The 23304-nt window shown below is 42.6% G+C and overlaps 1 protein-coding gene across 1 annotated transcript in view; it reads left to right on the top strand.

The window, feature by feature from the left end:
• The window catches only part of CACNA1D (calcium voltage-gated channel subunit alpha1 D), a 430516-nt gene that overhangs the window by 313238 nt on the left and 93974 nt on the right, over window positions 1-23304 (top strand). The window contains exons 9-11 of the mRNA XM_038740776.1: window positions 4041-4210; window positions 20572-20659; window positions 22471-22497. Coding sequence (XP_038596704.1) covers window positions 4041-4210; window positions 20572-20659; window positions 22471-22497 — 285 coding nt within the window. The remainder of the gene's footprint in view (window positions 1-4040; window positions 4211-20571; window positions 20660-22470; window positions 22498-23304) is intronic.

Below are 23304 nucleotides of genomic sequence, written 5' to 3'. Positions count from 1 at the left end.
GGTGGATGTGCAGGGGGAGGGCATTCCAGGCCAGGGGGATGACATGGGACGGGGGTCAACAGTGGGACAGGTGAGAACGAGGCACAGTGAGGAGATTAGCGGCAGAGGAGCGGAGGGTGCGGGCTGGGCTGTAGAAGGAGAGAAGGGAGGTGAGGTAGGAGGGGGAGAGGTGATGGATAGCCTTGAAGCCAAAGGTGAGGAGTTTTTGCCTGATGCGTAGGTTGATTGGTAGCCACTGGAGATTTTTTGAGGAGTGGAGTAACATGCCCAGAGCGTTTCTGGACAAAGACAATCCGGGCAGCAGTGTGAAGTATGGATTGAAGTGGGGAGAGACAGGACGATGGAAGATCGGAGAGGAGACTGATACAGTAATCCAGACGGGATAGGAAGAGAGCTTGAACGAGCAGGGTAGTGGTTTGGATGGAGAGGAAAGGGCGGATCTTGGCAATGTTGCGGAGGTGAGACTGGCAGGTTTTGGTGACGGCTTGGATGTGAGGGGTGAATGAGAGAGCAGAGTCGAGGATGACACCAAGGTTGCGGGCTTAAATGCTTACTATGTGCCAGTCACTGTACTAAGCACTGGGGTAGATACAAGCTAATCAGGTTGGACCCAGTCCATGTCCCACATGAGGCACACAGTCACAAGAAGCAGCATGGCTCAGTGGAAAGAGCATGGGCTTGGGAGTCAGAGGTCATGGGTTCTAATCCCAGCTCTGCCGCTTGTCAGCTGTGTGACTTTGGGCAAGTCACTTCACTTCTCTGTGCCTGTTACCTCATCTGTAAAATGGGGATTAAGACTGTGAGCCCCATGTGGGACAACCTGATTACCTTGTATTCCCCCTCCCCCCAGCGCTTAGAACTGTGCTTGGCATGTAGTAAGCACTTAACAAATGTCATTATTATTATTATTATTATTATTTACCCCCATTTTATGAATGAGGTAACTGAGGCCCAGAGAAATGAAGTGACTTACCCAAGGTCACACAGCAGACGATGGCGGAGCTGGGATTAGTACCCAGGTCCTCTGACTCCCAGACCCATGCTCTATCCACCAGACCACACTGCTTGTTGTTTTGTCATGTTTGACGTTCGTAGCACCTGAAGCTGTTCTCACTCTGGCCTCCTTATTCATTCCTTATGAAGTTTTTGTTCAGAGCCCCTCCCTTCTTGATGGCAGTGTTCCATGCTGTTCAGTCCTCCAGTCCTCAACAATTGACTCCCAGTTTTCAGCGGGGCTGCAGCATTGTCTGAGTCTTTGTTTTATTATGTCCTTGAAACGTTTTCTTTGCCCTCCATGCTTTCCAAAGCAAGCAAAGAAAGAAAACAATGCAGAATCATTTGGGAAGCACAAGAGACCAGATGGCTTCTCAAGGTCCCAACCAACCCTTATATTCTGAGAATCTCAAATAGATCTATATATGGGTTATATACATTTTTATTTATTTTTCTGTCAAAAACCCCTTAGCAGCTTGGTAAATTCCTGTAAGCTCCTTATGGGTAGAGAATGTGTCTATCAACTCTGTAGAATTGTACTCTCCTAAGCCCTTAGTATAGTGCTCTGTACACAGTAAGTGCAAAATAAATGCCATTGGCTATTTATTATTATGGAATTCTTATAAATGTGATATATGTTAAATGCTTACTCTGTGCCAAGCACAATACTAAATGCTAGGGTTGATACAAGATAATCAGGTCCCACATGGAGCTCACAGTCTAATTAGGAGGGAAAGCAGGTGTTGAATCCCCATTTTGCAGATGAGGGAACTGAGGCAAAGAGAAGTTAAATGACTTGCCCAAGGTCATACAGCAAGTACTTGATGGAGCTGTGATTAGAACCCACATCATCTGATTCCAGGCCGGTGCTCTTTCCACTAGGCCATGCTGCTTCCCATGTTTGATTGATTGGTTTTATTAAATTTTCTTCTTATGCTCCAGGGAAGTATGTGAAGATTGGGCTTAGAAAAACTCTGGGATTAAAAAGACCTCAGGAGTCCCTTACCACTGCACCCCACCCCCAAACCCACAGCTCCACTCAAGCATGTTGAGCAAAGAGGCCATATTATCTTGGAAGATTAAATGATGCCTTTCTGACTATCACACCTCTCTAGCTGGAGCTAGTGTAAGAGTGGACCTAGAATTTATTTTACAAAGCTTCCCTTCTCTTTGGTGACAATTGTGTCACCTCTAATGTGGTTAACAATTATTTTGCCAAGAAATGAGGTCAATCATCAGCGCAAACTCATGCTATACAGTCAGTATGTGAAAACTTTGAGTTTTAGGCTTTCAACATAAAAATGATTTGAACAGTGGTAATTTTTGGTGACTAATATTTTAGTTTAGTCTTACTCCAAGGGATAATATGATTTCACAAAAATAAAAACTGTACAGTGAGTTGTTTCTTTTCATTTTGACACTGAAGTCTATTCCACCTTGAATTGTTGAAGAGCATTGCTTAATGTAGAAGTCAATGGCTTCCTTGATGTGTGCTCTCGATGTACGATTTGGTTGCACTTTCTGTGACTTATGACCAATGTCCTAGGAAGCTATGTGGCCTTGCATTTCCCACTTGGATTCAATTTGTGATTAGGGCGAGTGGGACTGGTAAAAGGGCAAAGCCAAAATCCCAAGGCGATGGAGACTTGAATTTGTCTTGGTATTTGTCCCCATGGGATTCTCTGCATAGTCTATTCCTAGAACATAAAGTCCAGCACAGAGGCCTCCTGAACTGAGATTTCACAGAATGTTTGTAATCGTTATTCCCACTTGCCCAATTTAAACATGCATCCCCACTGTAGTCACACAACACACACTTAGGCAGAAAAATGGACATTTGTGGAAGTATATAAGGGAAGTGCAGATTTCCATGTTTTCTCATGCATATTTTTCTCTCAGGCTGGGACCACTCTAAAGTTAGAAAGTGTCATCTTCTCATAGCTTTCTAATATGTTTCCTTACCCATGAGTACCTTCAGCTGTGTGAAGTTTCATATTTGCTCTAGAAGTTTCCTTCATAGCCTAAGAGGCGAATGCCTCTGTTTTGGGGCACTCTTCTTAATTGTTCCCTCAGTGTATGACTTTTTGTCTTGGCTCATTTAGAAATTCACATTTGGTGATGCAGATGGGTGCTTGCCTAAGGAAATTGGGTAATTATTCACCTGCCTATCCAATTTTCATGGGCAAATGTGGGTTTTTACATAAGCGTGCAGGTGAGCCTGGAAAATTGGAAAGTGCTTTTGCTTCTCTGAGAAAGCAAGGTCAGGGCAGCCAGTAGCCTGGAAGAACCGTGGAGAATGGCATTGCCCTCTCTCGTGTGACAAAAGAGAAAAGCCAAGTTCACACTCACTGACTCCAGTTAAGAAACACTCACTCAGCATAGTAGAATCCAAAATAAAAACAGGAAAGTGAGGTTTTCTTCTCCAAGTCACACCAAGACCTCATGCAGGAAAAGATTCACGTAATGATTCACAAGCCTCAGAAAGCAGGGCTGGAGTCAGAGTAGATTCGTAATAAACCTCCCTTATTGCAAAGTGCATTAAGTCATCTCCTTAATGTTGGCTCTGATTATGCCCTCAGCCATAAGATGCTATTGGATAGGCCACTTGGCCAAAATGAGTGTTAATCAGGTACCACCTGAGACTCTGGAGTAGATGGGAGGACATTGACTAAAGCCAGACCCTGAAGGAAGGAAGGAGCTAGAAGGCCAACAGCCATCAAGACATATTTATTGTATTTATTGTAGGCCCACAGTGGAAACTGGATTTTTGGCTGAATATTGAATATTGTTAGCCATTCTTCAAAGGCATTTTAAAAAAAGCAAGGCATGGGTCCTTTGCTTCTCTTTAACATCAGAGTCTCACCTAGGAAGAAATTGCTGGATCTCCTTCCTGATTCCTGTCTGATTCCTATTGCTGTGCTACTGTACCTGTACTTTGCGATGTTGTGTGTCCTCCGGCAAGAATGCTTTACAGTTTGGTCAATTGTGCTTTGGTCTATAACCATGCAGATGTCCTGATTTGGGATTGTTCTGTTTTCATTCCTTAGAGAGTTTTCCAAGGAAAGAGAGAAAGCAAAAGCTCGGGGAGATTTCCAGAAGCTGCGGGAGAAGCAGCAGCTTGAGGAGGATCTGAAGGGCTACTTGGATTGGATCACCCAAGCCGAAGATATAGACCCAGAGAACGAAGAAGAAGGGGGTGAAGAAGGCAAAAGAAATAGTATGTACTGACTTTTTTTGTCTCCCATTTCTTGACAAAAGCCACAAACTGCATTTTTACCTCAATTCAACTGGTGTCTTGTGATCTTGCAAGAGATTTTAACATAACATTGGAAATGTAGATGCTCTTCAGTGCATTATGTAACTACATGAGTGGTTGAAGAACTATTGCCCTTAAAAAGTAGTCAATAGCTGAATTAATTTGGTAACTAGGGCTTAAACTACTTCAAAGCTAGGCTGCCCATCACACATTAGCATTGTATTTCTTCTCTAAACAGTGATATTTCAAGTAGAAATGATTATCCAGTTTAATGTTGTTTGTCTAAATAATATACTCTTGTTCTTTACTGAACCAGTTTTTGCTTGGTTCTAGAATTTATTGTATGTAGCACACATTAGGTATTACTCAAGTCATCTGATTCGTGCAGTCCAGGAGAATAGGATTTTAAATGAATACTCCATTATGTGCCTGTGTCAACCAAATTTGAATCTGTCAGACAGTAATACCAGGCCTTCGGGTGAGATAGAGGTCAACTTTCCTGGTCTAAACCTCAAAAACCATAAGCCCATTTGAAAAAGAATGCAGCTTCACTTTTATTATGATCTTTCTGAGGAGCCTCATTTAGAAGCCATGTGAACATTCCTGACCAGCGTGTCCCATAGCAGAAGCAGAATAATAAAGATTGAAAGGTTGCCTCATGCATCCTCCTACTACCTGGCCCTGTATGACTGAGCTCTGACCTAAAAACAAAGGCTTGCATGCTCTAGAGCTGCATCTGCTTCTGGGGAAGGAGATGTGAGTTGCCCAGCTCCATATTGGCCAGGAGTATTGGCTTAAAACTGATCTTGGAGAAAAGGTACCCCCTTCTAACTCAGTCTCCTCTTCCAACTCAACCTTGCATTTTTCTTGGAGAGCTTCCTTTCAGGTGCTGCTGATGCCGATGTGACAATAAAAGGGAAATAGGTCTTGATCATCAGGGTGTTGGATGCTGAATGAGGTTCTGGAATCTCCCTTTACTGGTGATCTTTAGCATGGGCACCTATTAATTTTGCACTGATGAGGTTTAGTCCTGCCTTAAGACAGGGGGCTTGCCTGGGTGACCTCTTGAGGGCCTTTCAAGCTCTAGGATTCTAGGGTGCTTGGATTTGGGGGACAGTCCTACTTGATTGCACTGATATTTTCTGTGATAATGACAACCTTGGCTTTTTGGCTTTTGACATCACTAAAATCAATTCCTTCTTGTAGGTTTTTGGGACTGAAATCTCAGGCTCATCGTTCATTCCTCAGTTGCCCAACAATAGAAAAAATCTCCACTACTCTGAGAATTTTCTTTCTCCTTGGTCTTGTTCTGGCTAGCATTTTCATCCTGATGTGTCATTTAATATATAGGAATTGCATTTTGTTGTACTGAATGATGCCTCATACGTTAGCTTGGAGGAAAAAGCCAGAGATCTGATACTTAACCAAACTGTCTGAATGGCCAGCCTGACAGACTTTGTAGCCCGTTATGCATTTCCTGAACTATTAAAAAGGTCACTTAAGTAAATATGGAGTTTGGGGCTCAGAATTATGCGGTTGAAAGAACAGATAATATTCCCTCAGTAAATCCTGAGCATTTGAGAAGAAATGTTAGAGGAAAAATGTGTTTAACTTATACTCAACTTCAAGCTACTTTAGAAATCCTGCCAAATCTCAGAGCAATTTTTCAGACTTGTGCAGCTGCTTTGGAGTTAACAATGGCATTTTTCTGGAGCTATTAAAATCTGGAAGCCTAAAAATCTATTTTAAACTCTCTTCTCATCAGTGATTAGGCCTTAAAGAACAATGAAATGCTTTACAAGGTAGCATTCTAAATGATTGCCCAGATAAATAGGACATGCCACTATGGAAAATACTAATGAAAAAATAATCCTTTATAGTGTTGGAATGAGATGATTAAGTACAAGACAGTGATATCTGTGAATACATGCCATGTTTTCATAAGTACTGAGTAGGCATTTTCCAACTATGAATGAAAATATCTTTTTGTATGTAGTTTCAAGTGATGTCGGAAGCCCCATTGAGCCATCCACATTATCCTGCCCTTTCAAGCCCAATCACTCTGGGCTCAGAAACTTCTTCATTTGCAAGAGAAATGCTATTTGATAGCACTTGTCACTACAGTAAAGAGTAATAGCTACCAGCATCTTGGTTGTTAGCCTGGGGTTGGGCCATTATAGACCAGGGACATTTGAAGGGCAAGATTGCCAAATCTGCCCTCTCTTTAGTCACTTCTAATTTGCTGTTCTTGATTCTACATTTATTTTTGTGGAAGAGGAGAGCATCCATATGCATGTAACACAGTCAGTCGTTAGTCCATCTGGGGGAATTTGCTAGACTTGCCTGGAAAGAGGGTTTTTTTTTTTCTATTCGAGTTATCAAATGGTACTTTTCACAATTAAATTTCCTCAGGGTCAAGTAGAAAATTTGAAGCATTCAATTAAAATCCATCTAGCAAAGTAACCGCAGTTCAAAAGATTAATATTAAAGTGTGAGCTTCAGTATGCTACCCTTTCTCGGGGAAGGCCTATAGCAAAAAGCTGTGCTTGTCCTTATGTCCCCAAGATCAGCACTCTGAGGTTAAATTGCCTCATGAAAGGAAGGGAAGTTCCACAGACAAGGAATCTACCTTGAAATCCCTGGGTGCCCATACATTAATATGGCCATATATTCTGGATCAGAAAGTGGAGCAGGGAATCAAGGTCTTTTCAAGGCCATCTTAAAGGGTCATATGAAACTGAAAAGAAGCCAAACTCCTAGTGGGCCATGCCCATATAGACCACTATGGGCCACCTTAGCTCCGAATGGCTCCTTCTTTGCTCAGAGTGAGGTAAGGAGAAAAGGAAAGGGAGGAGAAGAACAGAGAGGAAGCAGCATGCACTTGTGGAAAGAACATGGGCCTGGGTGTTGAAGAACCTGGGTTCTAATCCCGATTCCACCACTTGTCTGTTGTGAGACCTTGGGCAAGTCACTTAACTTCTCCGTGCCTAAGTTATTCTATCTTTAAAATGGGAATTAAATCATACTCCCTCCTACATAGACTGCGAGCCTCATGTGGGATGAGCCCCATGTGAGACAGGGACTGTGACCAACCTGATAATCTTGTATCAACCCCAGTGCTTAGTACAGTGCCTGGGACATAGTAAGTGCTTAATAAGTACCATTAAAATTACTGGGGATGGTGGGGGGCGGGGGAGAGGAATGAAGGGCAGAGAGAACAGAGAAAGGTAGAGGAAGGGTGATAAAGGAGGGGAGAATTAGAAAGATAAATAACACTTTCTAGTTGCTTGGATGCCATGTATTGTCCCCTCTCACTATCCTGGTCGAAGAAAAACTTTAACCAATCCTGCCAGCCACTGGGAGGCATGGGACCCTAAACTTTGTGCAAGATGGGAAGACAATTATCCCAGTTGGAATTTTGAGATTGTCAGCAACTGTTCTCTGGATCTCTAAGGGCTGTTAGGGCAGAATTACTCACTCCTTCAGTTTACATGTGCAGTGCTTGGTTTTTCATAGAGTTGAGATCTGGCTGGATTTAGTCAAGATTCTCTCTGAAAAGGACTAGAGTCTGAGGTATAACTGGATTATAAAGCCTGAAAAGAGAAATAAAAATGATAATAATTATAATAATAGCATGTATTAGCAGAGAAGCAGCATGGCTCAGTGGAAAGGGCATGGGCTTTGGAGTCAGAGGTCATGGGTTCAAATCCCAGCTCCACCACATGTCAGCTGTGTGACTTTTGGCAAGTCACTTCACTTCTCTGGGCCTCAGTTACCTCATCTGTAAAATGGGGATGAAGACTGTGAGCCCCCTGTGGGACAGCCTGATCACCTTGTAACCTCCCCAGCGCTTAGAACAGTGCTTTGCACATAGTAAGTGCGTAATAAATGCCATCATCGTCATCATCATCATTAAGCACTTACTATATGCTTAGCACTGGGAAAGGTGTGAGGTAATCCGTATCCCACACTGGGCTCACAATCTATTTTATCCCAATTTTGTATATGAGGCCCAGATTAATTCAGTGACTTGCCCAAAGTAACACAGCAGGTCGGAGGTAAAGCTGACAGCAGAACCTTGGTCTCCTGACTCCAAGTCCAGTGCCCTTTCTATTAGTCCAGGATGCATCCATGATCATCATTTATTTGGGTCATAGCCCATTTTTCCTTGCCTTTTTGCCATCCCAAACACTGTTTCTCACCAATGGAGAATGTGGTTTTGCATTGTTGTTATTATTTAATTGTGGCATTACGTGCTTACTATGTGCTAAGCACTGTATTAAGCACTGGGGTAGAAACAAGATCAGGCACAGTTCCTGTCCCATATGAGGCTCATAACCTAAGAGGTATGGAAACCAGGTATTTTTATCCCCATTTTATAGAAGAGAAAACTGAGGCACCTGAATTACTTATCTTTGTTACTTGCCTAAGGTTATATAGGCCAGTGGCAGAGCTGTGAGTGGATATTAGGGATCTCCTGACTCTCAGTCTCAGGGCCTTTCCATTAGGCCATGCTGTATCCTTTCATGGAGCTGGTTTTGTATCTTAACCTTCCAGGAATAATCCTCATAATTTTATGACTATAAATAAAATAAGAGCTACTGCCAGGGGATGTGAACTGCTAATTAGAAAACCCATTGATTATAAATATCTGGAGGCTGGGTTAGTATCTTCTCCAATTCATGCCAAATGTTCCAGAATTGAGTAGAGTAACACAGGATTAGTAAAATTAGGCTGATTTTTAAAGAAGGATTTGGAAGTTAGAATAAATTAATTGGTTTATTCATCATCTACTGTATGTACTGTACTGAATGTTTGGGAAAGTACAATAGAAGCGAAACAAAGGTTTCCTGTCCTAAAGGAGTTTACAATTTAATAGAGGAGAAATTGTGATCAAAATGATTTACAAATAGTGTAAGCAGGAGAAAGAACAAATATATAGCAGAAGTGGTGCACATATGATATTGCTGAATAAATGGTTGAATATACCAGTAAATATGCATAAGTACAAAATTGCTGAGACTAGGCATTAGGTACATGTGTGCTAAGGGTGGTTGTTGGGTAATTGTGGCTAGGCTGCTTTGAATTAATCAGGGAAGAATTCCTGGAGGTGATGGAATTTTAGGAGGGCTTTGAAGATAGGGAGAGCTGTGGTCTGGATTTGGGGGAGGAGGAGAATTCTAGGCCAGGAGAACAGCATGAGCCAACAGTCAGAAGTGGGAGAGTGGAGAGTCAGGTATAGTTAGGTGAGCTTCTAAACAGTTAAATAGGGTAAAACCCTAAAAATGCATCCTTTTCCATGAGACATGATATGACAAGCTCAACAGAACTCCCAGCAGGAGGCTAATTTTGGAAAAAGCATGAGGAGGGAAATAAGAACCAGTCACCTTTTCAGCAGGTTCAGTAAAGCTCGAGAAATTCCTGCAGAAGTCAAGGTGGCTCAGCAGTGAAGCCTCTGGTGATGAGGACATTGAAAACTTAGCATTTAAGAGGAATGCTAAAGGGCAGTCTGAATGTTAATTTGCAGATGGCCTGATGTGTTCCTAGGTTGGCGGGCCTGCACTACTTCTTAATCCTGCCCTTATGTATCTGGGAGCAGTTCTTTGACATTGGGGTGATGGATATCTCAGGCAACTCAACATTCAGGTCATCTTTGCAGCAGCATCCCCAGGAAGTGCCTTCAGAAAACAAGACAAGAGCAAGCACGTGGAGGAAGAAAACTGGGTGCAGGTCCATAAGGTGAAGTCAGTCAGTAAATAGTACTTAGCACTTACTGGGTGCAGAGCACTAAGGAGAGTACAATATAGCAATAAGCAGACATATTCCCTGCCCTCAATGAGCTTACTGTTCAGAAGGCGAAGGGAGCAAGAGGAGGAGACAGACACTGTGGGAGAGAAGAATGAATTAGGGGCTCCACCTCTCCTTTCTCTCATGGATTTTAAGTAGTTGTCCTTACATTCTTGTCAATTGTTAAAAAATTATGAAAAATTAGAGAACCCCCCCCGCAAAAACAAACACACACACACAAAAAAAAAAAACACAAAAAATCCTAGCCTCCTCTTCCCCATGACAGTGATTAAGAAGATGCCTATTTCAAAAGGCAATGTTTTCCTTATTTGCCTGTTTTCCAGGAGCATGACTAGATGTTATGAGAGACCTTAATGTCTTGTACTATGGAGTACTGCCCCTTTCATTGTAGTTATGGAATGTGACAGAAGCTGAACCACCATTGGCACAGTCATTTCTGCTACCTAAGGACTCATGGGGGTTAGGTCAGTTTTCTCAGGAGAGGGATGCATGTGCATGCTCTCCATTCATTCACTCATTCAATTGTATTTAATGAGTGCTTACTGTGTGCGGAGCACTGTATTACACGCTTGGGAGAGTACAGTACAACAAAAAACAGACACAGAAGTTTAAAGTGTGTTGGATAGTGCCCTGTGTGGGAGTGTGTCTTGGCAGGGAGTGAATTCATGCACTAGCAATAGAACCCCAGCACATCTCCCCTCTAACCTCCTGTGCCAACCAAGGACAATGGGGGCAAGGGGAGACCCAAACACGAGACCAGTGGTCCTGCTGGTCGACTTGATCTGTATGCCATGGACTATTGTTTTCTTTTTCTAAAACAGCAGATTTTGCCTTCAAAAGTAATGCACTTTAGAACCTCATTCATTATGTTGTCACCATCTCCATTTCATGTTTGACCTCACATTCCAGACAGAATTTCCTTTGTCCAGAGCCCCCTAGCTCTCTTTTTACATTGCTATTGCTGCCATCTTCTGTGTAACTGATGAAATTGCCTGTATTTAACATGAAGGAGTTACGCTGGCCGATTTATTAAAAGAAGATAAGAAGAAAAGAAAGTTTTGCTGTTTTCGCCGATCTGACGATCATGGTAAAAAGCTAGATGTGTTTTGTGATTTAATTTTCGATTTGGCAGATTCTACCTGAAACCATTTATGCATTTTTGGGAGAAATGTTTTCTGAAAATCATGTGTGGTAGTGTGACATGCATGGGGAAGGTGTGCTATTTGAATTGCTTGTTTCAAATAGATTGCCGCAGTGTTTTCAATCTCTCTCCTACTTAGTTTTCTGCTGAAATGTGTCTTTACCTGAAGAGTGTTGCAGCTCAGTGTTTGGTTTATGGTACCTTTAAGAAGGCAGGTGAAAGAGATCTAAACATCTGTTATATTCATCCTGTAATCTGAGTTTCAAGATAGCATTTTCAGCATTTTCCTCCACTGGTGCTAAGCTTAGAATGAAACGTTAAATCACCTAGTAATATAGAGAGCTGCACTGGTTGTCTTTCATGCCAACACTGCACTGACTGGATTTTTCTCAATGCTTATCAATCTTGTGAAAGGGAAGTGTAAATACTCTCAGAGTCTTGGCCAATGCTGGCAGGTATGTACAGATTTGACAGCTACCACCATTGAGGCAGTGCAGTTTCAGGTCTGCATGAAAACTCCCAGCTGCATTTTTTTAAAATAATGCCAAACATAGCACCTAGTCAAAAATCACAGTGTTAGCAATTAGGAAAATCTCGGGTGCAGTGGAATTATTTTAACAACTAGCTCTTATGCTCTGCTGAAGCAATCACTTTCATTAAACAGGAGTGCAGTCTTGCCTTTGTAGGCTGACACAGCTGACCCAATTACTGATACCAGGAATCGTCATTGTAATAATGTTGATTGCTTTTGAAGACTTGAAGTAGAAATGAGAGAGCAAATGCTGCACCTTTTGCCAAGGAAGAGACTGCACAATGGAGTATCAAGCAGAAGCAGGGCTGGCTGGAGCTGGAGCGGGGGTCCTGGGTGGGATCATAGCGAAGCTCTTAGAGGGCCAGGGAGACTGGAGCTGCAGTGCTTTGAACAGCTGTCTAGTGATGGGGGTTGCAGGAATAAAATCCTGGCTCTTTGAACAGGATGAGCTGACCTCCATTTTCCCCGCCTTCCTCTCGCACTCCCTCTCTCCCCTTTCCATGTTTGAAGAGTCACCCTTCAGAGCAGTGAATTTTTTTTTTTTGCTCTGGGAAGCCCAGAACTTATGAGCACAACCTCTTTCCCGTTGACTTATGAAAAGGTAGGCTTGTCCCCTAGCCCCACTTCCTTGGGCCCTGTGGCTGTGCTCCCCACACCTCTAACTCACCTGCCTGTTTCACTGATTCCAGCCAGCAACCTTCTCAAGTCTGTATCTATTTTGACATTTTTGTTTATTTTTCACAGTTCCAATGCAGTGGACCTTGCTGCTGCTTCCACTGTCCCAACTGCCTCCAGGGCTGCCAAGTCAACTGGGGCCAGTCTGAAGCCTGATGAAGGTAGAACTGGCAACAGTGGCAGCAAAGGAAGGGAGTCAAGGGAGAGTTTTCTCACCCACTATCTCCCTTCTCCTCTTCCTCCTAAAAATAACAGTAATAATAATGATAATTGTGGTATTTGTTAAATGCTTACTATGTGTCAAGCACTGTACCAAGTGCTGGGGTAAGTACAAGATAATCAGGTCCCACAGGGGGCTCCCATTCTAAGTAGGAAGGGATTTAATCCCCATTTTGCAGATGAGGGACCTGAGGCACAGAGAAGTGAAGTGACTTGCCCAAGGTCACACAGCAGACAGGTGGTGGAGCCGGAATTAGAACTCAGGTCCTCTGACTCCCCAGGCTTCACCCATCCCACCCAAGTCTGGTCCTGGCCCTCCTTGACTTTGAAGCCCCCAGAAAGTGGGGACTGCTGGGAGCCAAAGGAGCCTGTTCGGCAGAAGCAGCTGCAGCAGTGAAACCCATGATATTGTAGCTATAAAAAAGTAAATACAATGTACCGGAAGGGATAGAGATTGGGGAAACAGGGAGGCAAGTTGAGGTGCTAGAAGGTGGGGGGCAGGAAAAAGGTGGAAATGGGGGCAGACTAGGCTAAGGAGGGAGAGGAGGAAGGTCAGATCTCTGGTGAATTTGCAGAAGCAGACACTCAAACTTCAGTCATTTTGAGAAAGTGGTTTCTGCAGCAATTATTTGAAGAGCTTCTCTGATGCTGATCTGAGGTTCTCCAGATGATTGTGTGGAAGGCGGTCCCTGCAAGATGAAGTTTCAGCTCTAATTGTAGGGAGTTCTCAAAATGAAAAGGCTTGAGTACCACTGCTCTAATTCTAGGACAGTAACTTGAAAAGCTTCCTGCAGTGTCTGAGAAAGTTTTATACTCCCATCAGCTTCACAAAAGACTCACAGAGGGAGAAAGACTGATCCATTATTTTAGAAATGAATTGTCCTATCAAGATGAAATTGTTAAATGTCAGTCAAATGCTACTTATTAGGAATGTTCTGGTATTTTGGTAATTTTCGACTTGTGCCATTTAAAATACAGTCATTGTCACAGGTGCTACATAGAATCAGTTTATTCATGTACTGGGTTGGTCTTGCGGTTTTGCTTTGTCTTATAGCAGCCGACTATTCATTACCCCATAGCACATCAGCATGTAAAAATTCCCTCCAAGTCCCGATGCCCTGTATCTAGTATAGTTTGTGATTCAAATCTGGATATTCATTCATTCAATCGTATTTATTGAGCTCTTACTGTGTGCAGAGCACTGTACTAAGTGCTTGGGAAGTACAAGTCGGCAACATATAGAGACGGTCCCTGCCCAACAGCGGGCTCGTGGTCTAGAAGGGGGAGACAGACAACAAGACAAAACATGTAGACAGGTGTCAAAACCATCAGAATAAATAGAATTATAGCTATATGCACATCATTAATAAAATAGAGTAGTAAATATGTACAAGTAAAGTAAATAGAGTATTAAATATGTACAAATATATACAAATGCTTTAGGGAGGGGAAGGAAGTAAGGCAGGGGGGCGATGGGGAGGAGGAAAGGAAAAAGAGGGCTCAGTCTGGGAAGGCCTCCTGGAGGAGGTGAGCTCTCATTAGGGCTTTGAAGGGAGGAAGAGAGCTAGTTTGACGGATGTGTGGAGGGAGGGCCTTCCAGGCCAAGGGAAGGACGTGGGCCAGGGGTTGACGGCGGGACAGGCGAGAATGAGGCATAGTGACGAGGTTAGCAGCAGAGGAGCAGAGGGTGCGCAGGGTGATAATTGTAGTACTGCTAAGCACTTACTATGTGCCAAACACTGTACTAAGAGTTGGGGTAGATGAAAGACAATCAAATACCACTTGGGGCTCAATTTATGTAGGAGGGAGAACAGGTACTGAATTTCTATTTTGCAGATAAGTTAACTGAGGCCCCCAAAGTCACACAGCAGGTAAGTGACAGAGCCAGGATTAGAACCCAGGTCCTCCTACTCCCAGATCCAGGCTCTTTCCTCTAGGCCACACTGTCTTCCTGTGGAGATGGTCCAGGGAAAGGAAAAACAAGATGAGGGAGGAAGAGGAACCGGTTTCTGTAGCAGGAAAAACTGAACAAATTAGGGCTTTTCAGACTAGAAAGACTCAGACTGAGCAAGGACATGGCTGAAACTTAAAGAATCAAGAAGGGAAGGGATACAGCAACACTGAATCAGTGCAAGCAATCCTCCAATGCCAGCAGGAGGGACCACTCTATGAAGCTTAAAAAATGAATTTCCAAAAACACTATGTAAAAGTTTTTGGGTTTGGGGGCTTTTTTTTTTTTTTACAACATAGTAATTTGGACAGGCAGATATGAGGGAAAAGAGAAAAATCCCACCCCGGCCCCTGTCCCCCAAAGCTGCTGGGCAGGGCAGCTCCTAGAGCAGGGTGACTTGAGGCATTTGCCCCAGACATTGTGCCTTGGTAGGCTTCACACCTCATACTGGAAGAAATGGGCAGATGAATCAGAAGCAGCATGGCCTAGTGGAAAGGGCACGAGTCTGGGAGTCAAAGGACCTGGGTTCCAACCCCGGCTCTGCCACTTGCCTGCTATGGGACTTTGGGCAAGCCATTTAACTTCTCTGGGCCTCTGTTCTCTTTCCCCCTTAGATTGGGAGCCCCATCTGGGACAGGGACTGTGTTTGACCTGATTATCTTGTATGTACCCCAGAACCTAGTACAGTCCTTGGCACTTAGTAAGCAGTCAACAAATCCCATTGCTATTATTATTATTGTTGACCTCTGCAGAACTAAATTGGATCCTGGAACCAATGACTCCATGGAATTGGTCTGGGAGTTCATTGGTGACTTAAGGAGTAGAGCTCCTACATCCATAAATAGTTAAGAAATTCCATTCTTGAAGTACCTTTCCCTTCCCTCTCTCTCTCCTCCCTTCCAAAGAACAAAAGCCATACATTGGGAGTTTTGTTGCAGGCCTGGTGCCAATCAATCAATCAGTAGTATTTTTTGAGTGCTTAGTGTGTGTAGAACACATGTGTAATGAGCTTACAGTCTAGAGGGGGAAATAGACATTAATATAAGTCAATAAATTGCAGCTATGTAGCTAAGTGCTGTGGGACTGAAGGAGGAGTGAATAAAAGAAGAAAATCCAACAGCAAGAGTAGCGCAGAAGTGAGTGGGAGAAAAGGAAGAACCTTACTGCTAAGGCCTGATGGGAGAAAGCATTGAGGAAAGCAGCAGAAGTTAACAAATAGAGCCTGTCAGGAGAGCTCAAGGGTGTGCTTTTTACAGTGTAAGGAAGAAAAACATAAGGGTCTGAATGCAAACAATGGGAACACAGAGAACAGTCATTCATTCACTGTAAGGGTCTCACAGCACACAAATCTCTAGCAGTCCCCGGGTGTTCCCCTGGAACTAGTCAACTTCTAATACATTGTTTTCCACAGTCCACTCTCTTTGGGGCTAATAAAGCCCTTCCTTTGGGCTTCCATGCTAGTGCCTCTGGGTTTTCCTGAGAATCGTCCAACAGTACCACTGCCACTTGGCTCCATTTCTTCAGGGGCATGCAAAAAATCATGTGGTTCTTGAAATCAACCGTCCTTAACTACTGTATGTAGCCCAACTGTGAAATGCACATACTTATTTCAATATACCTGATCTAGATTGTTTTTCCTGCTACTGTCCCATGTTTTTCACCGAGAAGGGACACCAGAACCTGATTTTACTAAAATGAAAACCTTGTTTGGTCTCACCTAGTCCCAGAAAACAGGGTAGAAATTTCCATTTGGGAATTATGGACAAACAATCTTGCTGGGAGTTTTAAGCTCAAAGCTCAGCTTAATGTTTGTGCATTTATTCTGCTCATTTTTCATTTATTTTGTAAACTGGCATTTTGTTGGGAAAATGTTGTTCCAAAGAGTGACACTAGATGGAGAAACTTTCGTATGTTAACAAAGAGCTGCCAATTATTTGTGTGTTGAAGTGGAAACAACCAGTATATTTTATGTTTTGGATGATCTACTTGGCATCCAATTCCATGGCATCTGGAATCAGTAAAGGGTCTTAAGCAGTAAACTCATATGAAGCACCCTCTATTAGTAGCTCATCCTGAATCTTCTCTGACCAGTTGAAGGTTGATCAATAAAACTTGTCCTGAGCTTCTGGTCAAATTTTTTGGGGAGATCCTTTTCCAGTCCTCTCTGCAACCTCCCCTTCCCTCCCCAGACCCCCCCAGCAAGTTCCCAGGTATTTGTCTTAGGATATCCCAATAGGATTCTCACGGATATAATTAAATATAAAGTCAAGGACTCTGAACCCGGATTTTCAGTGGCCTCATTTCAGTGGTTATATCTCTCAGCAGGCAATGGGCAGTGGACTCTACTAAATTCATGGAAGAAATGTCCTATCTTGCTATTAACCTTGCCCCATCTGTATTAAAATCATCTATAAAAGCCCCAAGGTCAATACAGCTATATTCATTCTCCTCACAATTTCCCCTCAAAAAACAGTTCTGTAAAAATGCATTGGCTTTCCTAGGAAGTCTAAAAGAAAGGTGGTTGAACCCCCTGTTTTTTAAGGTTGCCACCCCAGCTACTCCCTAAGGATAAACTATCTCCTACAAGTGACATTTTTATGATCCTGTAAAGTCCCCTTTCCTGCATGCATGGAGGAGTTTAACAGCTTTTCAAAAAACAAGGTTGAATCTCCGCAAACAAGGGCACAGTGTCTCACCTAGAAAAGAGGCATGCTCAGAAAGAAATGGCAATCATCACATGCAGTGCATTCAGGGGAAAAAAGGACACATTGAAAATGGAAGGTGGTTAAGTGAATACAACTGAGTAGCAGCATCAATTTACACAGTGACATATGCAGCTTTTATGTAACTATTCCGTTAGGGATTTTTTTTTTCCAAAAAAAAACCCCTAATGGTTACCATAGCAACTTTCACATCCCATACGGTTTTATGCTATCCTCCAATATCAATAGCATCTTAAAGAAACACAGCCACCAAAATTGTATGGTGTGCTTTTGCTCTTCACTTGCTCATTAGAAATCCATCAAGATAATCATCGCAAATTACAGTAGGTTGAGTTGCTTTGTATAAAAATGATTCATTTCAAGTACCAAATTGCACCAAATGTTTCCCCACTTGTCTCATCTCTCCTTTTCTATTAGATATGACTATGTGGTGGTTAAGTAGAGTGATTTAGGTATCCAATATCACTGTGCAGATTGAAATCTAAATCCGAGAACCTCTTTTTGAAAAATAAGAGGGTGGGAAAGGTCAAAAAAAATCTGTATGATTCTGAGCCCATTTTCTTCTGTACCAAAGAATGTAGGAGTTGTTGCTATCAGTTGACTTATATTAGGAGAGCCCTTCAGACATACAGAAATGTCTCCCCCCACCAAAAAAAAAAATATTGTACCTTGGGGGTTGGGTTGACCTCACTTGCCCTCATATCCCTATTCAGTGCTCAAATCATATGAATGTCAAACCCTATTTCACTTAATGAATCATAGGTAAAGTGGTCTGAGGTGTAGGGGGCAGGTTCCGGAAGATTGGGTTTTTTTAATGGCAGAACTGGTAGGCTCAGAATTGTGTGTGGGAGTAAAAGATTTGAAAGTGAGATGGAGTAGAGAGACACACAGTGTGGGAAGAGAGAAAGATTGAGGAAACAGAAGAGACACAGTGCACCATGAGACAGGAAGTCGGGGGAGGAGGAACCCTGGCGGTTGTTCCCCTTCACATTCCCAGGGTTGTTGCAAGTATGGGGCTCCCTACGCATGTATCCCTGACTTCTGGCTATCATTTGTGCCTATATACAGCAGGGCTCCACTGTGTTCTGGTTGGATAGGAAGGAGTTGGTGGCCCATTAGTTGGTCTCTCTGAACACCCAGGAGCCCTGGAGGTCACTTAGATGAAAATCATCAATTTGAATTTTTTCTTCTAATTTCCAGAAATGTTTAGAATCTTTTAATGACTACTCTTAGAGATCTTGTTTTGATAAATAAAGAAATGCTGGGAAATTTTTTTCCCCCATTGCCTATGGATTTGGGATAGATTTTAGCTTTAATATAATCTGTCATTTAGATCATCTTTAAGAAAAAAAAGCTACAGCCATTGTGTTCATCGGTAACTTGAGATGTGCCCTTAATAGGCCTCTCTAATACTTGTTTTGCCTAAAATCACTGCAGAGCCATAATCTGTGACCCTGACATTTCCCCATGAAGTAGTTATTTTGGCAGAGGTATTTTTTTTTCTCAGGGAAATCATGACAGATGTGCCATGGAGCTGAATATTAACTCACTATCATCTCTGCAGTGCCCATTTAAAGAAAACATTTTTGAAAATGAAATGCCTACCATTCAATGGGAGAAGGCTGGGAAGAGGCTCGTATGCCCTGTGCATTTCTTGTGGTGCTGGTGGATGAAATGAGCCCCCATTTCCCTGGGAGAACTCTGTGGCTGACACAACCATTTTGCCACCACCAAAAGTTTGGTTGTAGTTCCCAAACTGTCTACCCATACCTAGCCTCTGTTCTGTCCTCTTTGGAAATTTTGCATTGACCTGCATCTCTATGGAAATGTAATGTAATGGCCAAAACAAATACAGCAATTGAGCCTTAGGCTCTTATAATAGAATGTCTGTTTGAAACCCAGGTTTTTAAAGGAAAGTAGCATAAACGGATTCTTTGATATTTGTGCAATTGCATGGAGATTTGGTGCATCATTTCCTCTTTACTGCAGTGTGATGTGTTTCAAAGTTTGAATTTTCCTCCACACCTGCATGTAGTGACAAAATAATCAGGAAATGAGGTCTGAAATATTTTTGTTTAATTTTCTAAAGTGACAGAAAAAGCAAGGGAGTGGGGTGTGGGAAAAGAACAGAATGCCTGGCACCCTATGGGGCTGAAGGGGAAAATTCCCTGTCTCCCAACCCTGCAAGGCATTAGGGGATGGGGCTAGCATGGTTTAGTAAGATGGCTGTCATGGATTACGTTGTAGTCAATTCTCACTATATGAATATTGTATTAAGAGGATTTTGTGTTTTGAACAAGAAAAATTCCTATTCCCCCCAAACTGGTGGGGTTGAAGAAACCTTGCCCCAGTTTTCTATTTTGCCTTGTTTGAGGATTGTGAACATTTGACATTTAATTGGTACCTATAGTGAACTAGGTACTATGGAAGTTAGTAAGTAGAGCTTACAGAAGACCTGGGACAACTTTCTAGTTTCCCCACCAGAAATGAGTTTAGAGTTTTATTAGCCAAATGTATATTGCTTTCTTTCAAGTAGCTGGGGGAGACAGACTTCAATTTGGGGCGGGGGTGGAGGGGTGCTAATTATTTTCCCTTTGGACTGTAGCAGCTTAGAGTAATAACTCTTCCCAAAGAGTAGCTCCCCTCTATGCATGGTCTGATCCCTCCAATTCCCTTGATAGTTGTTTCCTTCCACTTGTCCTGCGTTTAAGTTCTTTGGTGGAAAGGTCAGGAAATAGCCCTACTAAGAGTTTCTGACAAATATTTCAGGGGAGATGGTCCCTGAACAAATTTTCTTCAAATGCCAAAGGTAATCATAATCTGTACTTCCTAGTAAGCCTTGTCATTTTCCACTTGAGTGCATATTAGCCTTAAGAGCCCCACCCAGCTTTTGTTGTCACCAGTTCACTGGAAACCAAATGCTTCCATGGTCTAAAACTCTTTTACATTCACCTTAAAGAAGGGAACTAAACAAGCCCAAACCTTGGCAGGGAGACTGAACTAGGTGGGCCTAGTGTTGCCCTTTCTTAGGATGGTCACTTTTAGGATGAAGTTTGGCTTGGGTGGACTTTTTCAGTTGCCTTGGTAGCTTGCTCAAGTGAAAGCAACAGTGAAATATCAATTTTCAAATTTCCAGACACTAGATCTTCACCAAGATGCCATGAACCACTCACCTCTACTGTTCCTCTCCTTCTAATACCCTGCTGTCAACCACAATTAGTAGTTCTTACTCATTACAACCCCTAGACTAAGGCTTCCTTTATTTCATCACAGCAAGTATACCCACCAGTGAGACTGAATCCGTGAACACCGAAAATGTCAATGGAGAAGGAGAAAACCAAGGCTGCTGTGGAAGTCTCTGGTAAGTACAAAATCAAGTGTTAGCCTAACATCACTGAGAAGATAGTCATTTGATTAAAATTTGAAAGTTGTATTTGATGTTTAGTTTCTCAATGTTAATTTCAAATGGCTAAGCTCTCATTTGCATGAAATCCAATAGAGTTGTCCTCCAGTTCAAAGACAGGGCTGCTGATGTTTATTAAGCACTTACTATGTGCTTAGCTCTGGGCTTGGTACAAGAAAATATTGTATCCATGAGTGTATGCATCACATTGAGAAATCTTTGCATACTTTATCCCCCAAAAAAACCATGGTAGTGCATCTCTTCTGGCAATTTGGAGTGAGCAATGAGGTGAGAGGTCTATCCTACTACCAGGAGGACAGAAGTGAGAGTTGTTCTTGCAGTCAAGTGGTGATGGTTTGCTCTGAGTCATCCATACTCTCACCCAGTGCCCCCATGCCCAGCAGCCTGCCTTACAAGACAGCTAGTATCGAGAATGAGTGCCATCTGAGGTTGAAAAAACAGAACATCTTTTGAGACCTCAATAGCAGTAGTTGCCACTGTGCCCTCACCCATGTCATAGATCATTGTTGAGTACGATACTCGGTGTGGCTTAGTAAGGGTCAGAGCAATCTTTTCCATTTTATTCCAAAACAAGAAACAAAAACCAAACAAAGAATAACAGCAACAACAACAAAAACACTTTATGAAATGTCCAGTAAATGTTGAACTGTCAGTCTTGCTGGTGCAGGCCCAGGGCTATTTATGGGGCTATACACAGCCCCACTCTACCAAAGCAGGTTTGTGCACCACACTCTCACCTACCCCAGCACTGAAGCGGCTAAAGGAGCTTGGGTGAGGTGAGGAGAAGGAGCCAGACCTCAGTGAAACCATTTTCAGTTATAAGGAAATATACAACCTGGCAACTCAGCATGATTGAGGAGGTGCAGATGAAAACCTGCAATCTTTGCCTCCAAAAGTGATTCAAAAAAACTAGAAGTACCAAGTCATTGAATGTAGGTGAAAAGATTGCAATTTCATAAACCATAAATAGTCAGTCTTAGCTTTAGCTTAGTCTTAGCTTTAGCTTAGTTTTAGCATTTTTTCAGGGTGGAAGGTAAAAGAGGGAATTGTAATTGATTTTAAGATGTTAAATGTAAAAGTACCAATTCTCCTGAGTGAATTTCTGTAAATGTAGTCACTAAATAATAATGCTAACATTAAGAGCATTTTTTTATTCAACAGAACTCTAAAGTAATTTGCCAACCACCACTTACAGTGAAGGACTTCAGCTATTTTGTGTGTGGTTTAGGCTGATGGTGCTTAGAACAACAGGGTGGAATGTCCTCCTTAATGCATACCATGGATATCTGCTGTATTATTATACATCAATCAGTGCTTTTAAGCAACTTTCATAATGGCACAAAACAGGCATTTTTTTATTGCTGAGAAGCAGGCCTAGTGTAAATAGAATTTGACTTTCTCCAGTGAAAACTCCTCATGTTCTTAAATGGGGGCAGAGGAATATTTGCTTATCATTTGGGTTCTTGGGTTACAGTGTGCACTGGGCTGGCCCCAATGCCTATCCTAGGGAATGAAAGTTCCCTATTAGGCAGTAGCCTCTTTTAGCTCCTATAGACAGGAGTTGACCATCTTAGGGTCACTCCTTGGAGTTGGAGAAGTAGCCAATGATCAGGCTGTCCCAAAAAGCTGCTGGCCTGCTCAGTGTTTGCTTCTGAGCATATCCTTGAAAAAAGACAAGAAGTTGGAAAATGTTTTTGTTTTAGGTCTTCTTGATCATATGACTTATTTTCTGTGGGTTTTTTTTCCAGTCAAACCATCTCAAAATCCAAGCTCAGGTAAGTATTTTTCCCTCATTTTATCTATTTTTCCTGTCATGAGTATACTGGTTGTTATCACCAATTACTTTGTGGTACTTGTGGCTATTTCTTCGTGCAAGCTGGACTCAGACGGTGAATGGAGTCGAGCACTTACTGTAGCAGTGTCTAAGGCAACTCAGGGAGGCTGAAGATTTGGATGCTCATTCTGACTTTATCATTACCCTGATAGGTGACCTCGGGCAAGTCACTTTACTTGTCTGTGCCTTAGTTTACTCAGTTACTGCCGTGTGTGTGTGTGTGTATGTGTGTGTTTGATCCAAGGAGAGGTGCCAAAACACTGAGTAATAATTGTGGTATTTAAGTGCTTACAATGTGCTAAGCACGAGGGTACATGCAAGATAATCAGGTCCCACATGGGGCTCACAGTCTAAGTAGGAGGGAGAACCGGTATTGAGTCCTTGCAGCTGAGGAAACTGAGGTTTAGAGAAGTTGTGACTTGCCCAAGGTCACATAGATAAGTAGCAGAGTTGGGATTAAAGCCCGGGTCTCTGTGACTCAAAGGCCCATGCTCTTTCCACTAAACCATGCGGCTTCAGAAAACTGGCCCTCCTCCTATTGCAGGTTAACTTGACTCCAGACTTGACCCCAGACTGAGCCCCCTCCTTCCTCTCCCCCTACTCCCCCTCCCCATCCCCCCCGCCTTACCTCCTTCCCCTCCCCACAGCACCTGTATATATGTATGTATGTTTGTACATATTTATAACTCTTTATTTTACTTGTACATATTTATTCTATTTTATTTGGTTTATATGTTTTGTTGTCTGT

The sequence above is a fragment of the Tachyglossus aculeatus genome, chromosome X1, assembly GCF_015852505.1.
Source record: "Tachyglossus aculeatus isolate mTacAcu1 chromosome X1, mTacAcu1.pri, whole genome shotgun sequence".
NCBI classification, from domain to species: domain Eukaryota; kingdom Metazoa; phylum Chordata; class Mammalia; order Monotremata; family Tachyglossidae; genus Tachyglossus; species Tachyglossus aculeatus.
This window is presented reverse-complemented; position numbering and strand designations above follow the sequence as displayed.